The 14352-nt window shown below is 43.3% G+C and overlaps 2 protein-coding genes across 2 annotated transcripts; one reads left to right on the top strand and one right to left on the bottom strand.

Moving 5' to 3' along the window:
* Positions 1 to 6110: 6110 nt before the first annotated feature.
* Positions 6111 to 6474, bottom strand: TCEB2 (transcription elongation factor B (SIII), polypeptide 2 (18kDa, elongin B)). The gene is given in 2 exon segments (XM_009864844.1): positions 6111 to 6383; positions 6385 to 6474. Coding segments are annotated over 2 exon segments (363 nt in total).
* An 811-nt stretch (positions 6475 to 7285) lies between these two features.
* Positions 7286 to 14094, top strand: LOC104270461 (beta-microseminoprotein-like). The gene is made up of 4 exons (XM_009864846.1): positions 7286 to 7339; positions 11901 to 11988; positions 12751 to 12853; positions 13965 to 14094. The coding sequence occupies exons 1-4, from the start codon at positions 7286 to 7288 to the stop codon at positions 14092 to 14094; spliced, it is 375 nt and encodes a 124-aa protein (XP_009863148.1).
* Positions 14095 to 14352: the final 258 nt, after the last annotated feature.

Raw genomic sequence — 14352 nt, 5'->3', positions numbered from 1 at the left:
CAGGCTGGGACAAAGTAAAGGGGTGTGCAAAGCAGCAGATTTAAACCTTCAGGTCCCCAGCTAATGCTCGATATGGCCTCAAATTCCCACATTATTTTGAAGCCATATTTCAGAGAACGATTCGCCATGAAACTTTGGCTCATCCTAGGCTCATCCTTAGCAGTAATTTCAGGCTTGCTCCCCCTCTTCACGGAATCACAGGCAAATCCCAAACACTCCGCAGTGCAAATCGGGCCAGAATCCTGCGAGCACGTCGCCGGCCCTTTCCCCAGCACCATTTCCCCATGGGTTAGTAATTAACACCCTAGATTCCACAAGTGCTTAATTACACCATGAAACTCATCACCAAAAAAAAACACCACCCAAACCAAAGGATTTGTGCCTGCAGAGATGGAAACAGCAACAGAAGCCTCCAGCTACTTCCATATGACATGACCAATGCACTCAAGAAAGATTTGCTCTCCCTGGTGTTGTTTTTCACTGTCACTCGGACTTGAGCCCTTCACTACATGGTAAGAGATCTTTAAATTTTATTTATTTTTTTTTTTAAATTATTTTTCCCTGAGCAACACTGCTTGAGGTCTCATGCTTAAATGAGACACAGGTGTTAACAAGTTGCCCAGAAACACATGCAAGATTGGGTTGTAACTGAACCAATGTTCTTGTTGTCATGTGTTTGAGTTTGATGGAGCTTTTTGTAAAAAACAAGGGTAAACTTTGAGAGCCTCCCCCGCTATGTAGGAGTTGGACCTGCCTCTGGCCAGGGCCAGGCCAATCAGTGCCTCTGCCATCGAGGTATTTAAGAAGCGACCCCGTTGTTCTTTTCCTTTCTCTCTTTTGGTTTCATCTTGTTTTGAGCTGTCCTGTCTTTAATGTTGGGGAGGTTTCTTTCCTGTTAGAGGAGGGGGAGGTGAGAGGAAGACCAAGGAATATCACCCTTAGAAGAAAGAGGGGGAGAAGAGTCCCAGAGGAGAAGGCCAGCAGAGCAGGACCTTTCCCTGAAGCCCCGTGGTGGTTGAGATGGCAGGAAGGTGATTGCCTGCCAGCTGGGGGTCTGACTACAGCGAGAACATCCAGGAGGCATCAGTACATGTAGAGCACCATGCACATGGGGAGAGAGACTGAGCATCAGTGGAGGACTCACCCAAAGTGATCCGTGGCCCTGAGGGACTCACGGGGAGAAAGCGAATTATCTCCTGTGAGGTGAACACCACGCGTCATGAAGGAGAGCCTGCGAGGAGCCCTCTTTTTCGTGGACACTGAGGAATGGCCAGATGGGCAGCTTCCCCCACCTTCTGCCTTCCCTTGCACTGATGGGGAGGAGGAGGTAGCCAGGAAGATGGGAGGGGTGGGGAGGCGAAGCATATTTAAGATTGGATCATATTTATTGATGTATTCCTCTCACTATCCTGCTTCATAAATGGTGGTGATGAATTAAAATATATTTTTCTACCCAAGATGCTCTGGTTCTTTACTCATCATCTTAAATCCCAAACCCTTGAGCCTTTTTAGTTGAATTGTCTCCCTCCACATCACTGTTGAAATGAGGGTGGTGGAAGCTGGAGACCGCATGGTTTTTTGTCCCAGTCAGCTTGGACCACACCATTTGTGAAGCCCAGGAAGATGGTGTATGTAGAAGTTCAGAGTTTAACATCCAAAATTCTAGCTTGAGAACAGAGGATATGTCTTCCTTTGTTATCTTTAGACAGTGGGATTTCAATCAAGTACAGAGGTAGCTTGACGACTTGTCTTTTACAACACCCATTTATTTTGTATCTTACCTCCAAATTCGTCTGAGACTGACTCCTGAATAATTTTTTTCTAAACATCTACACATATCTGGAAACTACTGGGATCTGCTTATGGTATATTTATGCAGTCAATTAGAGTCTAATGCGGAACAAGCTTTGCAAACAACTATTTAGGCACATGATTAGTTTCTGTCTTCATTAGATGTCCCCCATTAGATGTCCCCTAGTGATAAGGAACTATTTTGTAGAACCAATCAAAAATAAGATCCAGAATTCATAATACTATTCAGGAATATAACAAACAAAAGAATACAAAAACTAAGAATATAATGATAACCAAAAAGCAATGTGCTTTGATGGCATTTCTGAAGGTTGCCTTTACCTCCACATCCTTAATGGGCTTCATCCAGTGCATGTGCAGGCTGTTAGCTTCCTACTTGCCTCTAGACCACCTTCCTTTTTTAAACACTAAAATTTCATTTCTCTGTGTTCTGATACAACTCAATGTTCCAGAAAACAAGCCTCAGCCCCTTCAGCACTTGCCAAGGATGCTGAAGTTGGGTCAGAGCCATTTTGGAACTGCACCCACAAACTTGCTTATACAATCACAACTCACTTACCACAAAACACATGTATTTCTTAGGAAAGCTGGCTGACAGTATGACTACAAGCAGACGTAGTTGCCTCTTTTGCTTCTCCTTCCCGCTCTCACCTGCTTGGAAAGATCAAGAGTTGCCACTCACAAAACAACATATCCACATTCATTGATGCTGCTTGGGAGACACTGTCCCCATCAACAGCTGGGCCATGAGCCTGTTTAAATTAAAAGAGGGTACATTCAAATTAGAGGAAGAATTTTTTTACTGTGAGGGCAGTGAGACAGTGGAACAGGTTCCCAGAGAAGTTGTGGATGCTCCATTCCTGGAAGTATTCAAAGTCAGATCGGATGGGGCTTTGAGCAACCTGATCTAGTGGAAGGTGTTTCTGCCAATGGCAGAGGGGAGGGGGAGGAACTAGATGACCTTTAAAGGTCTCTTTCAACCCAAACCATTCTATGAATGTCTTTCTGTCTGCAAGAGACTTCCAGGTTCAGTTGTAAGGCATGACCATATAGAACACGAAGTCTTAAGTAAGCTGTGACCAAAGATTTACTTTCCTTTTTAAGGCTAAATAGACATGTGCACCCAAATTCCAGAAAAGTCAGCCTGATCTGGCACTCCCACATCATCCAGACCTATTTAACCACATTTTAAGTCCATCCAAGCACTTTCTCCACCATCTGCCAGATCTTGTTATATGTGGATCTACCCTGTCCACAATACAGAAGCAGGGAAGATTCATTTCATGTTTAACCCAACGAGCCTCTAGGAAGCAGTCTGCTCTTCTCTTGCCTACTCCAAGTTTCGACATAGAAATAGACAATGTAATCTATCACATCTAGTTTTGGAACACCAGAAGCACAGCAGGGACTTAATTCCATTCTGCTGTAGGGAGTCTAGGTGTGGGAGGATGACAAGCCCCTCAAAACAGAGACAGAGTGTACAAAGCTCTGCCTTACCCCTCCCACTTTTGCCAAGTGATGTTTTGTTCTGGCATTTCACTACTTCAACACACCCAACTACACTCCCATACAAAGAATACATTCCTCCATCCTCAAACCTTTAGAACGTAACACCACTAGCTCCCCATAGTGGAAAGGAAACGTTCACAGAAGTTCCTCAATTATCCTGACACGTTAAAGGTTTAAGATACTCTGCCTAACTCTGGGAGGCATCACAGCCCAGGCAGAGCAATAGAGGTTGTGTGCTTTTGTCTTCCAGTTTCCCTCTCTTCACCAGATAGCACAGAGCTCTCCTACTAGCCATACTACAAAAAGGCAGTTTCAGATCGCTGGCCCTCTACTCCCAGTAATTCTTCTCAAGGCAAGTCTTCTGAATACTGGAAAGGTGTTCTTGCCCTAAAAATGAAAACTAGTGCCTAGCCTACTAACTACCAAGTCTTTTAAACCAAGAACCAGAACCATGCATAAACCTAATAGAAATGTTTCTGTTAAACAGGGTTTATCACCTAAAACTCAACGTTTTTTTATCCATTCAGGCTTTGTTTCCATTAAGATTTTTGCCCCAGTCTTAAAAATAACACCCAACTTAAGTATGTACAGATGTGACAGCTCTAGAACTTTCTTTTTCTGTTATTGCTGAGTTTTTTTGTTTGGTTTGATCTTATAGTATCCTAGAACAATTTGGGTTGGAGGGGACCTTAAAGATCTAGTTCCAACTTCCCTGCCATGGCAGGGACATCTCCCACTAGATCAGGTTGCTCAGTGTTCCGTCCAGCCTGGCCTTGAACACTTTCAGGGATGGAGCATCCACAGGCTCCCTGGGCAACCTGTTCCAGTGCCTCACCACCCTCAGGGTAAAGAACTTCTTCCTTATATCTAGGCTAAACCTACACTCTTCCAGCTTCCACCCATTACCGCTCGTCCTATCACTAGAGGCCCCTGTAAAAAGTCCTGCCCCAGCCTTCTTGTAGGCCTCCTTCAGGTAGGCTCCTTCAGGGCCTTCTCTTTTCCAGGCTGAAAAAGTCTAACTCTCTCAGTCTGTCCTCATAGGAGAGGTGTTCCAGTCCTCTGACCATCTTGTTAGCCCTCCTCTGGACTCACTCCAACAGCTCAATGTGTTTCTTGTGTTGGGGGGTCCAGATCTGGATGCAGTACTCCAGGTGGGGTCTCACAAGGACAGAGTAGAGGGGCAGAATCACCTCCCTTGACCTGCTGGTCACTCATCTCTTGATATGTGCCAGGATACGGTTGGCTTTCTAGGCCACAAGCACACACCATTGGCTCACGTTGATCTTATCATCCACCAACACATGCAAATCCTTCTCCCCAGGACTGCTCTCTTTTTTCCTCTTGCACAAATTCACTAGTCATTAGGTGACATCCCAGTGCTGTCACAGTGCTCCTGTGCTGGAAGGAATGAATGGGTAAGTCAGAGCTAGAGAGAACACTAAAAAAAAAATAGTCTAGAACCTGAATCAGTTGGCAAATTTAAGCTCAATTTCTGTTTGCTCCAGTGAGGTTTAAGAATGTAAATGACACTTTAAAAGTGCTGTATGTTTAGTGTGTATCCAAGTAAGTATCATAGATAGGACTGAGTAGTTTTAAATGTGGGTTTTTTTGAACTTGGACATAGACTGGCATGCTTGAATTGCCCTTGATACAGGGGAAGCAAAACCTAGCAATAATACTATTTCAGAGTTTCATTCAGGAAACAGATACATTAGCACCTCCAGCTGTTGACAGAGAAGAAACAGGAGTTTCCCCTTGCAGCACAGCAGTGTGAATTGAGTCAGATGTGGTGGCATGTAAAAACATCTCTAGGGATAAAAGGGAAAGTCTAAGTGATTATGAAATAGGCCAGCTCATAGAAAAATATAGTGCTGGGGTCAATTCTATTTGGAAAAAAAAATAATTTCATAAGCTTTCTTAGCTGTAGAAGCATCAATAGGATCCATCTCATGCATTAAAGCTTGTGGTAAACAACTTCTTTCTTACAGAACTCTCAAAATGCAGTTTTATTATGTCAGTTTTTGGCTATACTGCCCTTTTGCCCCTGTATTTTCCTTGCCTTTTGAGAATGGAGATAGCAGATGCAAGAAAGTAAATTCCTAATCCTTTGAAGAAAAGTCTTTTTCCAGTTGATAGAGGTTTTCAGCAGTTCACTCCAACAGTTGTACTTAATGTCAACTTTCGAAATTAATTGATGTGCATTGTATTAATGCAGCATTCCTTAATTTTGAAGATAATAAGCTCCATTTGCTAACCTTACGTTTGCTCAGGTCTTAAGATTATAGTCTTCCTAAAGATTTTGTTACAAGTAATACCAGAAGTTCCTCTGTCCCTCAACATTTCCAGCCAAACTCCTCAGAGACACTACTGTCAGGAATCAAGAAAAAGACAGATAAACAAATGCTTTTTTATCAAGTTAATCTGTGCCACAGTTTCCTCCCCCCCCAAAAAAAAGAAAAAAGCCAACAAACAGGGAACAACAAATAGCATCTCGGAGTTGGGCATCAGCTAGAAGAAACACAAACAGCAGAATATGCTGTTTACAATTCAGGAGGTGCACATGTAACCAGTTACTGCCACCCTTCTCCTCCAGCACTAATTTGGGAGAAAGATCCCAGGAAACACTTCTGTTGGCTGCCTGGACAGTACAGCACACAGATATCATATAATTGAATTGCAATGCTTTATTGGCCAGATGATAGACACATTTGGAAGGGTGTAAATGGACACAGGATACTTAGACAAGACCAGCACTCCATCTGCAAGAGGCAAAACAGGATATGCTGGTTTTAATGCAAGGCTTGCTCACTAGAGCTGCTACCAGACTCCTGTGACTTCACAGCATCAGGTCAGTCTGGGGCACTTGAGAACAGGTCAGTACGCAATGGTTCAAAGGTGCCATTGCCAAGCCTGAATAAAGCCAAGCCAACTATGGCTGGAACATGAGGACGGCAGATTTGGCTGCTTAAGCCACAGTCTAGCAAAGTCCTGTGATCATCATCCAGCAGCTGGTCTTCTTTGTAGGGCTGCTGCTCCTCTGGGGGCCTCTTCAGTATTCCCTCCCACCACCTTTTTCAGCTCATGCACAGTTGTCTCTGTGGCCTCAGTGAAGATTATTGTCTTGTGACGGCGAATCATCAGGTAGACATCCATCACCACTACCCTAGGGCTGTCTGCCGTCCTCTGTCACTTAAAGGAAACACATTTAAGCCCTCTTAGTGAGAAACCTGTATTTTCAGGAATAGCTGATTCAAGACAGAACTGTCATTAGATGAATGGATCCAATGGGGACTAGGAGCAGGGAGGAAAAAAAACTTAAAAAACCAACAAACAAAACCTATAGGGATCCACTCTGCTAGACAGACCAAGATCCTCCTGCTTCACGCAAGGAGAGCTATTAAATATTTATTGATTTTTATGTTCCTAGCTAGATACCATGTAGCTAGCAGAGGCTCAGCTTAGGAGTAGCTCTTCTCTCTTAGAATTTGGCTAGGGTGGAAGAGACTCACACAGGAGCAGAGTGGTAGTGAAAGTGAGGGCTGGTGGCATTAGCTTAAAAGGAAGATCTTCAAAGTCCAGCCATTCTGGAGTACTTTATGGTAGTGCTGGTGTAGTCACTTGTCACATGCAGAGCAAGTCACACCCAAGAGGCTAAAAGGCTCACTTCAGCTCTGAAGTGCTCAAGAGAATCAAGGAATCTTCCCCAAGCTGCCATTACTAGTTCCCACAGAGGAATTCAGGGCCAGCACAGGGCTGTTTCCATCTGCTCCCACAGACACCAAACCCTACTCCGAGTCTCCTGGAGGAATAGCAGCATTTCAGGGATTTGGGCTGCTTGTTGTCTTTGGGATGAGAGAGTAAGGTCCAGAAATTCATGAGCAGTGACTGCTGATCCCACACCCTAATTGAAACCCCCTCAAGAAGAGAAGTAAAGTACTCCTCTGGACAAAGGCAAGCCGTGGCCATGGTCAGCTACCTGCAGGCCTGCACTGCCGAAATAACTCAGAACTCTCATTCAGTAGGTCAGAGAGAGAGAGAAAAATATTTAACCTTGTTTTTCTCTGCCATCTGCACTGTGATATCACTGGCACATGCAGGCCTTCTATATGGTCATTAAAGCTAACTTATACCAAAGATAGTAACAGATGTAATAATTCATACAGTGTTGGGTTTTTTTCTGTCTAACAGGAAGACAGATGCTGCTATTTCAGCCTGGCACAGCCCAGTTCATCCAGCCCCGAGCACTGACCCAGGGACACTGTCATCCAAGTATGGCCATTAACTGTCTCTTCATGTCATGCCAGCTCAGACATACGCATGTGCCTGTGCCAGCTGAGGTTCCCTGTGCTCTGCAGAGGGTTCTACAGGAGATGGGAAGAAAGAAGCAGAGAAATTTCAGGGGTGTAGCACAGCCAACAAGACAAAAGGGAGCCACTCTGGCCTTGGACTCAGGGTTTACGTGAGGGATAGTTCCTAATGAAGGCAAGTGGGACCTTGGGATCTAAATAAATTTGTGGATTCATACCAGAACTACCCGCTCTGTAATCCTAGTACTGAAAGAAGGAAAAAAACAACATTGGAGGTGTTACACCACCTAGGTGCTATGTCATTTTGCTGAACAGGTTAAAGAAAAAAAAGTCAGGCCTTCTGCATGAGCAGCAAGTAGAGAACTCATTTTTGTTTCAAAGGAGAGCCCTTAGAGACAGTCAAGATGGACAGAGGGGGACAGGCACATAGGCTAAACAACTTGAAGTAGCTCAAGTTTAAAATAAAGAAAACCCACACATGTACAAAAGACCCAAGTGCCATCTGCCTTAGACCAGTAGAGGTGGGAATTTAAGGGAAAAGAAAGGGAGAGTTAATAGAAAAATGTCTTTTTAAAGCTTCCATTAGGGAGAGGATTTGGGCAGGCTATATTTGTTTAAGCTAAAAGCATCAAGAAATCAATCTTGAACATTTCCTGCAGAGGGAATCAGTTATGGAATTAATACCCTAGTCAGAGCCTTGGTGATCTGGAGCCACTATCCAGGCACTGCTCTGATGTGACAGTCCTCAGCCCAGACCTTCCAAATCCAGGCATCCCCTCAGAAAACTCAAAATCCTTCCAATTGCAGAAAGCTTTGAAGGGCAGAATTGCCTCCTTGGCTTGGCACAGTTACTATTTTAGCCAAGCCATTACGTTATTTGACTGGTTTACGTTGGCAGCTTCCAAAGGCAATTTTGGCAACAGCCATAGGAGCTCGATAAACAGGGAAAAGCAGCATTGGATATTCCTCTCATTGCTTCACAGACCTCAGGCTGAGAAGACCCATAAATTAACTGTTGTCATAGCCCCACAGCCAGTGAAGAAAAATGTTTGCCTTAAGTCAGTACGTCTAGAGCTGGGCTGCAAGGACTCTGAGCACAACAGACCCCAAGAGGGAAGGTGCAGGGGGAAAGAAGCAAGCTGCCATAGTTTCCATGTCTCGGAGGTACTCAGCCTTCTCATGCACCACAGCCATGAGCTAAGCTAGCACAACTTAACTGTCCCTTAAGAGAGGAACCCCCGGAGAACACATATTTAACCCTGCAGTCCCAGAAGGTAACTTCATTTGCATGTTCACGACAGAGAACCCTCTTTACTCCTTTGTTACCCATTTGACATGGAAAACCTTGTCTCAAGAAGAAAGCTCCAAGCAGGTCGGCAGGAACATGAACAGAGACTGGATTAGCTTCTGCTCTGCTACAGTTCCCACAGACAACTCTAATATTACAGAATTTCATAAGCATTTGGTTTGTTCATTCTCAAGTTTGCAACAGAAGATGCTACTTTTTTTTTAAAAGAGAAACCACACACAGCATGCTTTAATATATGCTTCGGGTTAAGGAGGTATAGCTACCAGGCATTTTTGGCAGCAACGGCCTTAGTCACACTACATTTCAGTTTCTTATTTTGTATGTGTATTTTATACGTTCGTCTACCTGAGAAACACTAAGAATTATAAGAAGGTTATTAATGTGGCTAGTACTCTTCAAGGAAGAATGGATAGTTAACTAATTAAGTAAACTAATCATCTTAAGAGAATAATTTGGAATCCACCATGCCCTTCAGAGCAGAAGTTGCTTGTTACATTTCCTTCCATCTATATCCTTATTAGAGACATTATATTCTACAATGTTTATCTCTCCTCAAGAAACAGCACAGGATTTGTCAAGAGTTACAGCAAGGGCAAGGCAGAAGTAGGTCTGACCTCTGGATACATTAGACTCTCATCGAATGGTTTCAATTAAAAAAATTCACATCCCATACTTACAGGCTTAATAGCGTACAAGCTATGTTATATTTTCACTTTGTTGCCTCTAATTGCTAACAAAGTAATCTTGACTAAATCATTGCCTTCAAATAGGGATTCATTAATTTAAAGATTACTAGAAGCAGAGTATTTTCAAAGCAATAAAGCAATTCTTTAGATACTACAACTATTCCTGCAGCAGAACCGCACACAGAGCACAATGTACCAAAACTCACAAGGTTACCACAACACTTGACAGCTGCACTGCAAATATAAATGCCAAGTACAACAGAAGTTCTAAAGCCTGGTACTAAGTACACACAAACATATAAACAAAACTTACAGAAAACAGATCTTCTGTCTCAACAAACAGCAGCAGCCTCCTCCACAGCCACCCCTTTACTCCAGATCCCTCAAGAGACTACACAGATTCTGTCACTGCCCATTTTATCCTCAAACCACTTCCAGTGCTTCCTCTAGATATTTGTCAATCAGTGGAAGCTAATGAGTTCAGTAATGCCAATCAAGGTGTCTAATTAAATCTAGATGTGCTGAAAGAGCCAAGCTAATGGAATTAATATAATTCATTATGCTGGGAATCCTCTGGTAACTTTTAAAACTTATTATACCTACGTACCAATTCAGTAGAGCACTGAATCCCTACAGTCACTGGTGCAGCCACAGGGATCTGTGCTAGTTTTTCTAACTAATTTTGAGATGCAGCCTCACATAGTCTGTGTTGCAACAGCTTAATGGCACAAAGACCTGCACACCTATGGCAAGATGTGTATTGAAAGAAATATCTTTATTTCGGTGCTGCAGAATCATAGAATGGCTTAGGTTGGAAGGGACCTTAGAGATCATCTAATCCAACCTTCCTGCCATGGACATGGATGCCTCTCAACTGGATTAGGTTGCTCAAGGCCTCATCCAACCTGGCCTTAAACATCTCCAGGGAGGAGGCATCCACAGCCTCTCTGGGCAATCAATTCCAGAGTCTCCCGACTCTTGTAATGATGAATTTCTTCCTCAGATCTAGTATAAACCTATTCTCCTTCAATTTAAATCCATTTCCCATTGTCATATTGCTGGACACTCTTGTAAAAATTCTCTCTCCAGCGTTCCTATAGATTCCCTTCAGGTATTGGAAGGCAGTTATAAGGTCTCCCCAGAGCCTTCTCTTCTCTGCTGAACTGCCCCAGCTCCCTCAGCCTGTCCTCATAGCGCAGGTGCTCCAGAAACAACACTGCCATGGTGTCCAGTTCCAGCTCTGATAGAGGTAGGACATGCATACACCAAAAGAAATCTCAAACTTTTTCGTTCTTTGACTCGCTCAGTCCTTAGCACCACTGTTGTTGCTGGGGGGAAGGGAGTTATGAGTGACAACCATCCATTTACATTTCTTTCTGGAGTGAGACAACGCACAGCTCATCTCATCTCATCTCATCTCATCTCATCTCATCTCACTTTTGCTGCCAAAAAGAGTGCTGTCTGGTCATAGTGATTTGCATCTGTTTCCCAGGCCTGGCTTGCTTCAGCAACTGAGGGGCAGAAAACTACAGCTAGTCCCTGCAGGTTGCTAAATGTGAGCAAAATAATGTGTGTCATAGAAAATAATTGAAATTATAATAAATCAGTCTGAGAACAGTGGACTCTCCACACCACTGCACTGTATGAATGGCCTGTTCCATACCTGGGGGCGATCTCCTTGCAGCAGGTCAGCGGAACAATAGTGCCCTGCTGCCTCGCTTAGCGTGTGCCCTTTCCCCACTGTTCCTTGACCGCCTGCCAGTTCTGGGGGCACAGCTTTCTGGGGGCCAGACTCTTCTGCTGACACCAATGCTGATGTGGAGTAACTGGTCTATCTACTGAAGTCTCTTCAGATTTATAGCAGCACAATGGAGATCAAGATGCCCATGTATGTGAGTGGGCTAAACAAGCCTTTGCAAGGCTTGTTGAAGTGCCACCTTCTGATCGATGATTGGAACAGGTTAGAGTGTCCATTGGCACCCAGGGTGCTCACATTTACATCACCTCCCTTTGCACTGACCATTGTTTCCTTACTGTATATAAATACACACTACTTCTCATTATGAAATTTGAGCAGCTCCTGCAAGTATGGTAAGTTAGCAGCTTATAGTGTGTGTCTGTCTCTGTGTCTGCGTGTATATGTACGCTGGACGTTTTTTTAATATGAGTTTATTCAGATTTTTTTCTGAGTTTATTCATCCTTAATTCTGTGCAAGTTAGTCTGCTAGACCTTTGAAAAAAATCACCTAATTTTAAAGAATCGTGTTTCCTTTCTAGAAATTCTTGCTGCTCTTTTCCTTGATCCTTCTCTTCTCAAGAGCTGCAGGTGATGCTCGCTGTTACTTTAGACCAGCCAGCAAATACGGTAAGAGTGACAAATATATTAGACGTCCCTGAAGCATTAATTCAGAGATTCAAAGCCCTTTTTTCTTAAAAATGTTGGAGTTGTATAATATGTTCTTTGCTGAGGAATTATCTCAACAGCTGCCTACTTAGAGGTCATCCCACTTGAAGGAATCTCTGGACACACACACAGAGACTCTGTATTTTTCAGTAGTCACCCTCTGGGCTGATGTATAACTGAAGTCCTTGCCCATATGGCAAAAAAACCCCATGTACTTTTCAGCAATATTGATTAACTTGAGGGGTGTACCTGACAGTACAATCAAAGCAAAGACAACAGAGATGGTGTTTAAATGCTGTTTAGCAGAGGAAGTTGAAGTCTAATAAGGATTGGGGAAAAGGGAGAAATTAAAGTCTAGACTTGTATGTTGAATACAAGAAACGCAGAAAGATATTACTGTTGCTATAAGCTAAGGCTTCAGATCCATTGCAGTAACAGAATAATACTCTGGTAGGGGGTTGCTACCACTTTATCATGCCATGTCGTACACTCATGCACATCTCAGGATCATTAATATGGTATCTTTTCTGCAAATTAGTGGATTAGATTCTTTCCCTGGTGTGACTCCATGGAAAGCAGTTCTTTGAGGATTAGTCCACACACATAAGAAAGCGGTCTATGTCCATATTCATATTGACATATTCATATGGTGCATATGCCATAGTCATATGGTACATATTCATATTGATTTTCGGACTCTCATTTTCTAATGTGTATGTATAGGGTGTCTTTCAAACAGAAACCTCTATGTTTTCGGTGCGGTGTGGAAGACTGATGACTGCTACCAATGCAGGTGTAAGATGAATGCAATGATTTGCTGCAGCTTGTAAGTTCACTCAAATTATTTTTTTTTCTTGCTTAGGAACTGGTTGATATGTCCAGGCTTAGAAAAACTCACTGAAAGCATGCACTGGATTTGCATACTTGCATGAGCAAAATTCCTTTTCCTGTTTCCCAGTTAGCTCTAATCATGATCCAGCAGAATAGTCTGGCAATCACATAGACTCCTTTGCGAAGAAACAAAAAGAAACATACTTAGGGTCTCTCCAGGAAATAGATCTTCCTCATCACCTAATCATTCTTTTGATTCTGACACTAACTGGGTGTATGTTTCCCTTTAACCTCTGTTTTCTTCCTCCTTCTATTCAGCAGATTTTCCCCAGATACTTAAACACTCCATAACACACAGATGTTTGGGCTTCTGCAGCTTTGCACCAGACCGGTGGCCTGCCTGCAACCAGCTAATCAGGCCAGAGCTGCTCCACAACCTCCCCAAGCTGCCCAGAGCCCACCCTTCCTGCATACCAAAACAAGACAAACATGCCCTTCTCTGGTAGTTTGCTTTCTAAATCTTGTCACGCGTTCCTGCCTCATGGGTGGCAAGTGACACATCCAGGAGAGCTGTGAGCCGATTATCTTGCTGAAAGACCAAAAAATTATTCTTGAGGTGAGGGAGAAATAGTCCCATTAAGGGTCTTTGAGGAAGAATACAACCAAGGAACCCTTGGTGAGAAATACTCCTGGCTGTCCTCAGCCTCAGGAAGGAGGGAGGAAGTCAATCTGTGCTAAGAGGCTCAGCTGGCAGGTATTCATGCTGGGATGATTCAGCACTCTGTAACTGGTTTGGTATTATCAAGAAAATCGGGAAGACAGAGTTAATCTCTGTTTTGTCTCTGTGCAGGAATTTATACCAATCCCTAACAGAATGACAAGTGAAAACTACATTTAAACCTGAACAAACACTGGGGATCGCTTCCTCTGTTCAGTGGCTCCGTATTGCTCCTATGATAACCCAGAGAACTTCTATTAATGGAGTCCATGAGCCAAATCGATTTATGATGTATCAACTCTTGCTCCAGGATGGCTGGGTCTCAGAAAGCATCCTTCTAAGTTCATGTCTTGGCTGCTGATTTTCTCTTTGCCTTTCTCAATGACAGGGTTTTAATCCCCAAGACCTATGACAAGGTGAAATGCGTTGGCCTATTCCACAAGAAAAGCTGTTCTATCCGAGTGGTGAAGAAGACCAATCCTGAGATAAGCTGCAAGATCTACAACGGATTTAGTTAAGACTACGTGATGTATTTCTCCTCTTCTGCACCTACCCCAGAATTTAAACATGCTCTGGATCTTTCCTTTAGAGGAAAGCAGCAAAACAACAGGGTTTCAGGAGGAATGGGTTCACCTCATGCCTTTCACAGCTCTAATTGTACCATATCTATCTGATTTCTGACACTCGGTGGTTTGTCTTATTACATACAGATTTGTAACTAAGTTTTGACACAGATAAACTTTTGACTTTTTTCCTGTTGGGATCCAGAGTTAAAT

This window comes from Apaloderma vittatum, unplaced genomic scaffold (genome assembly GCF_000703405.1).
Source record: "Apaloderma vittatum isolate BGI_N311 unplaced genomic scaffold, ASM70340v1 scaffold2962, whole genome shotgun sequence".
NCBI lineage: Eukaryota > Metazoa > Chordata > Aves > Trogoniformes > Trogonidae > Apaloderma > Apaloderma vittatum.
The sequence above is the reverse complement of the archived record's forward strand: the minus strand, read 5'-3'. Positions and strand labels throughout refer to the sequence as shown.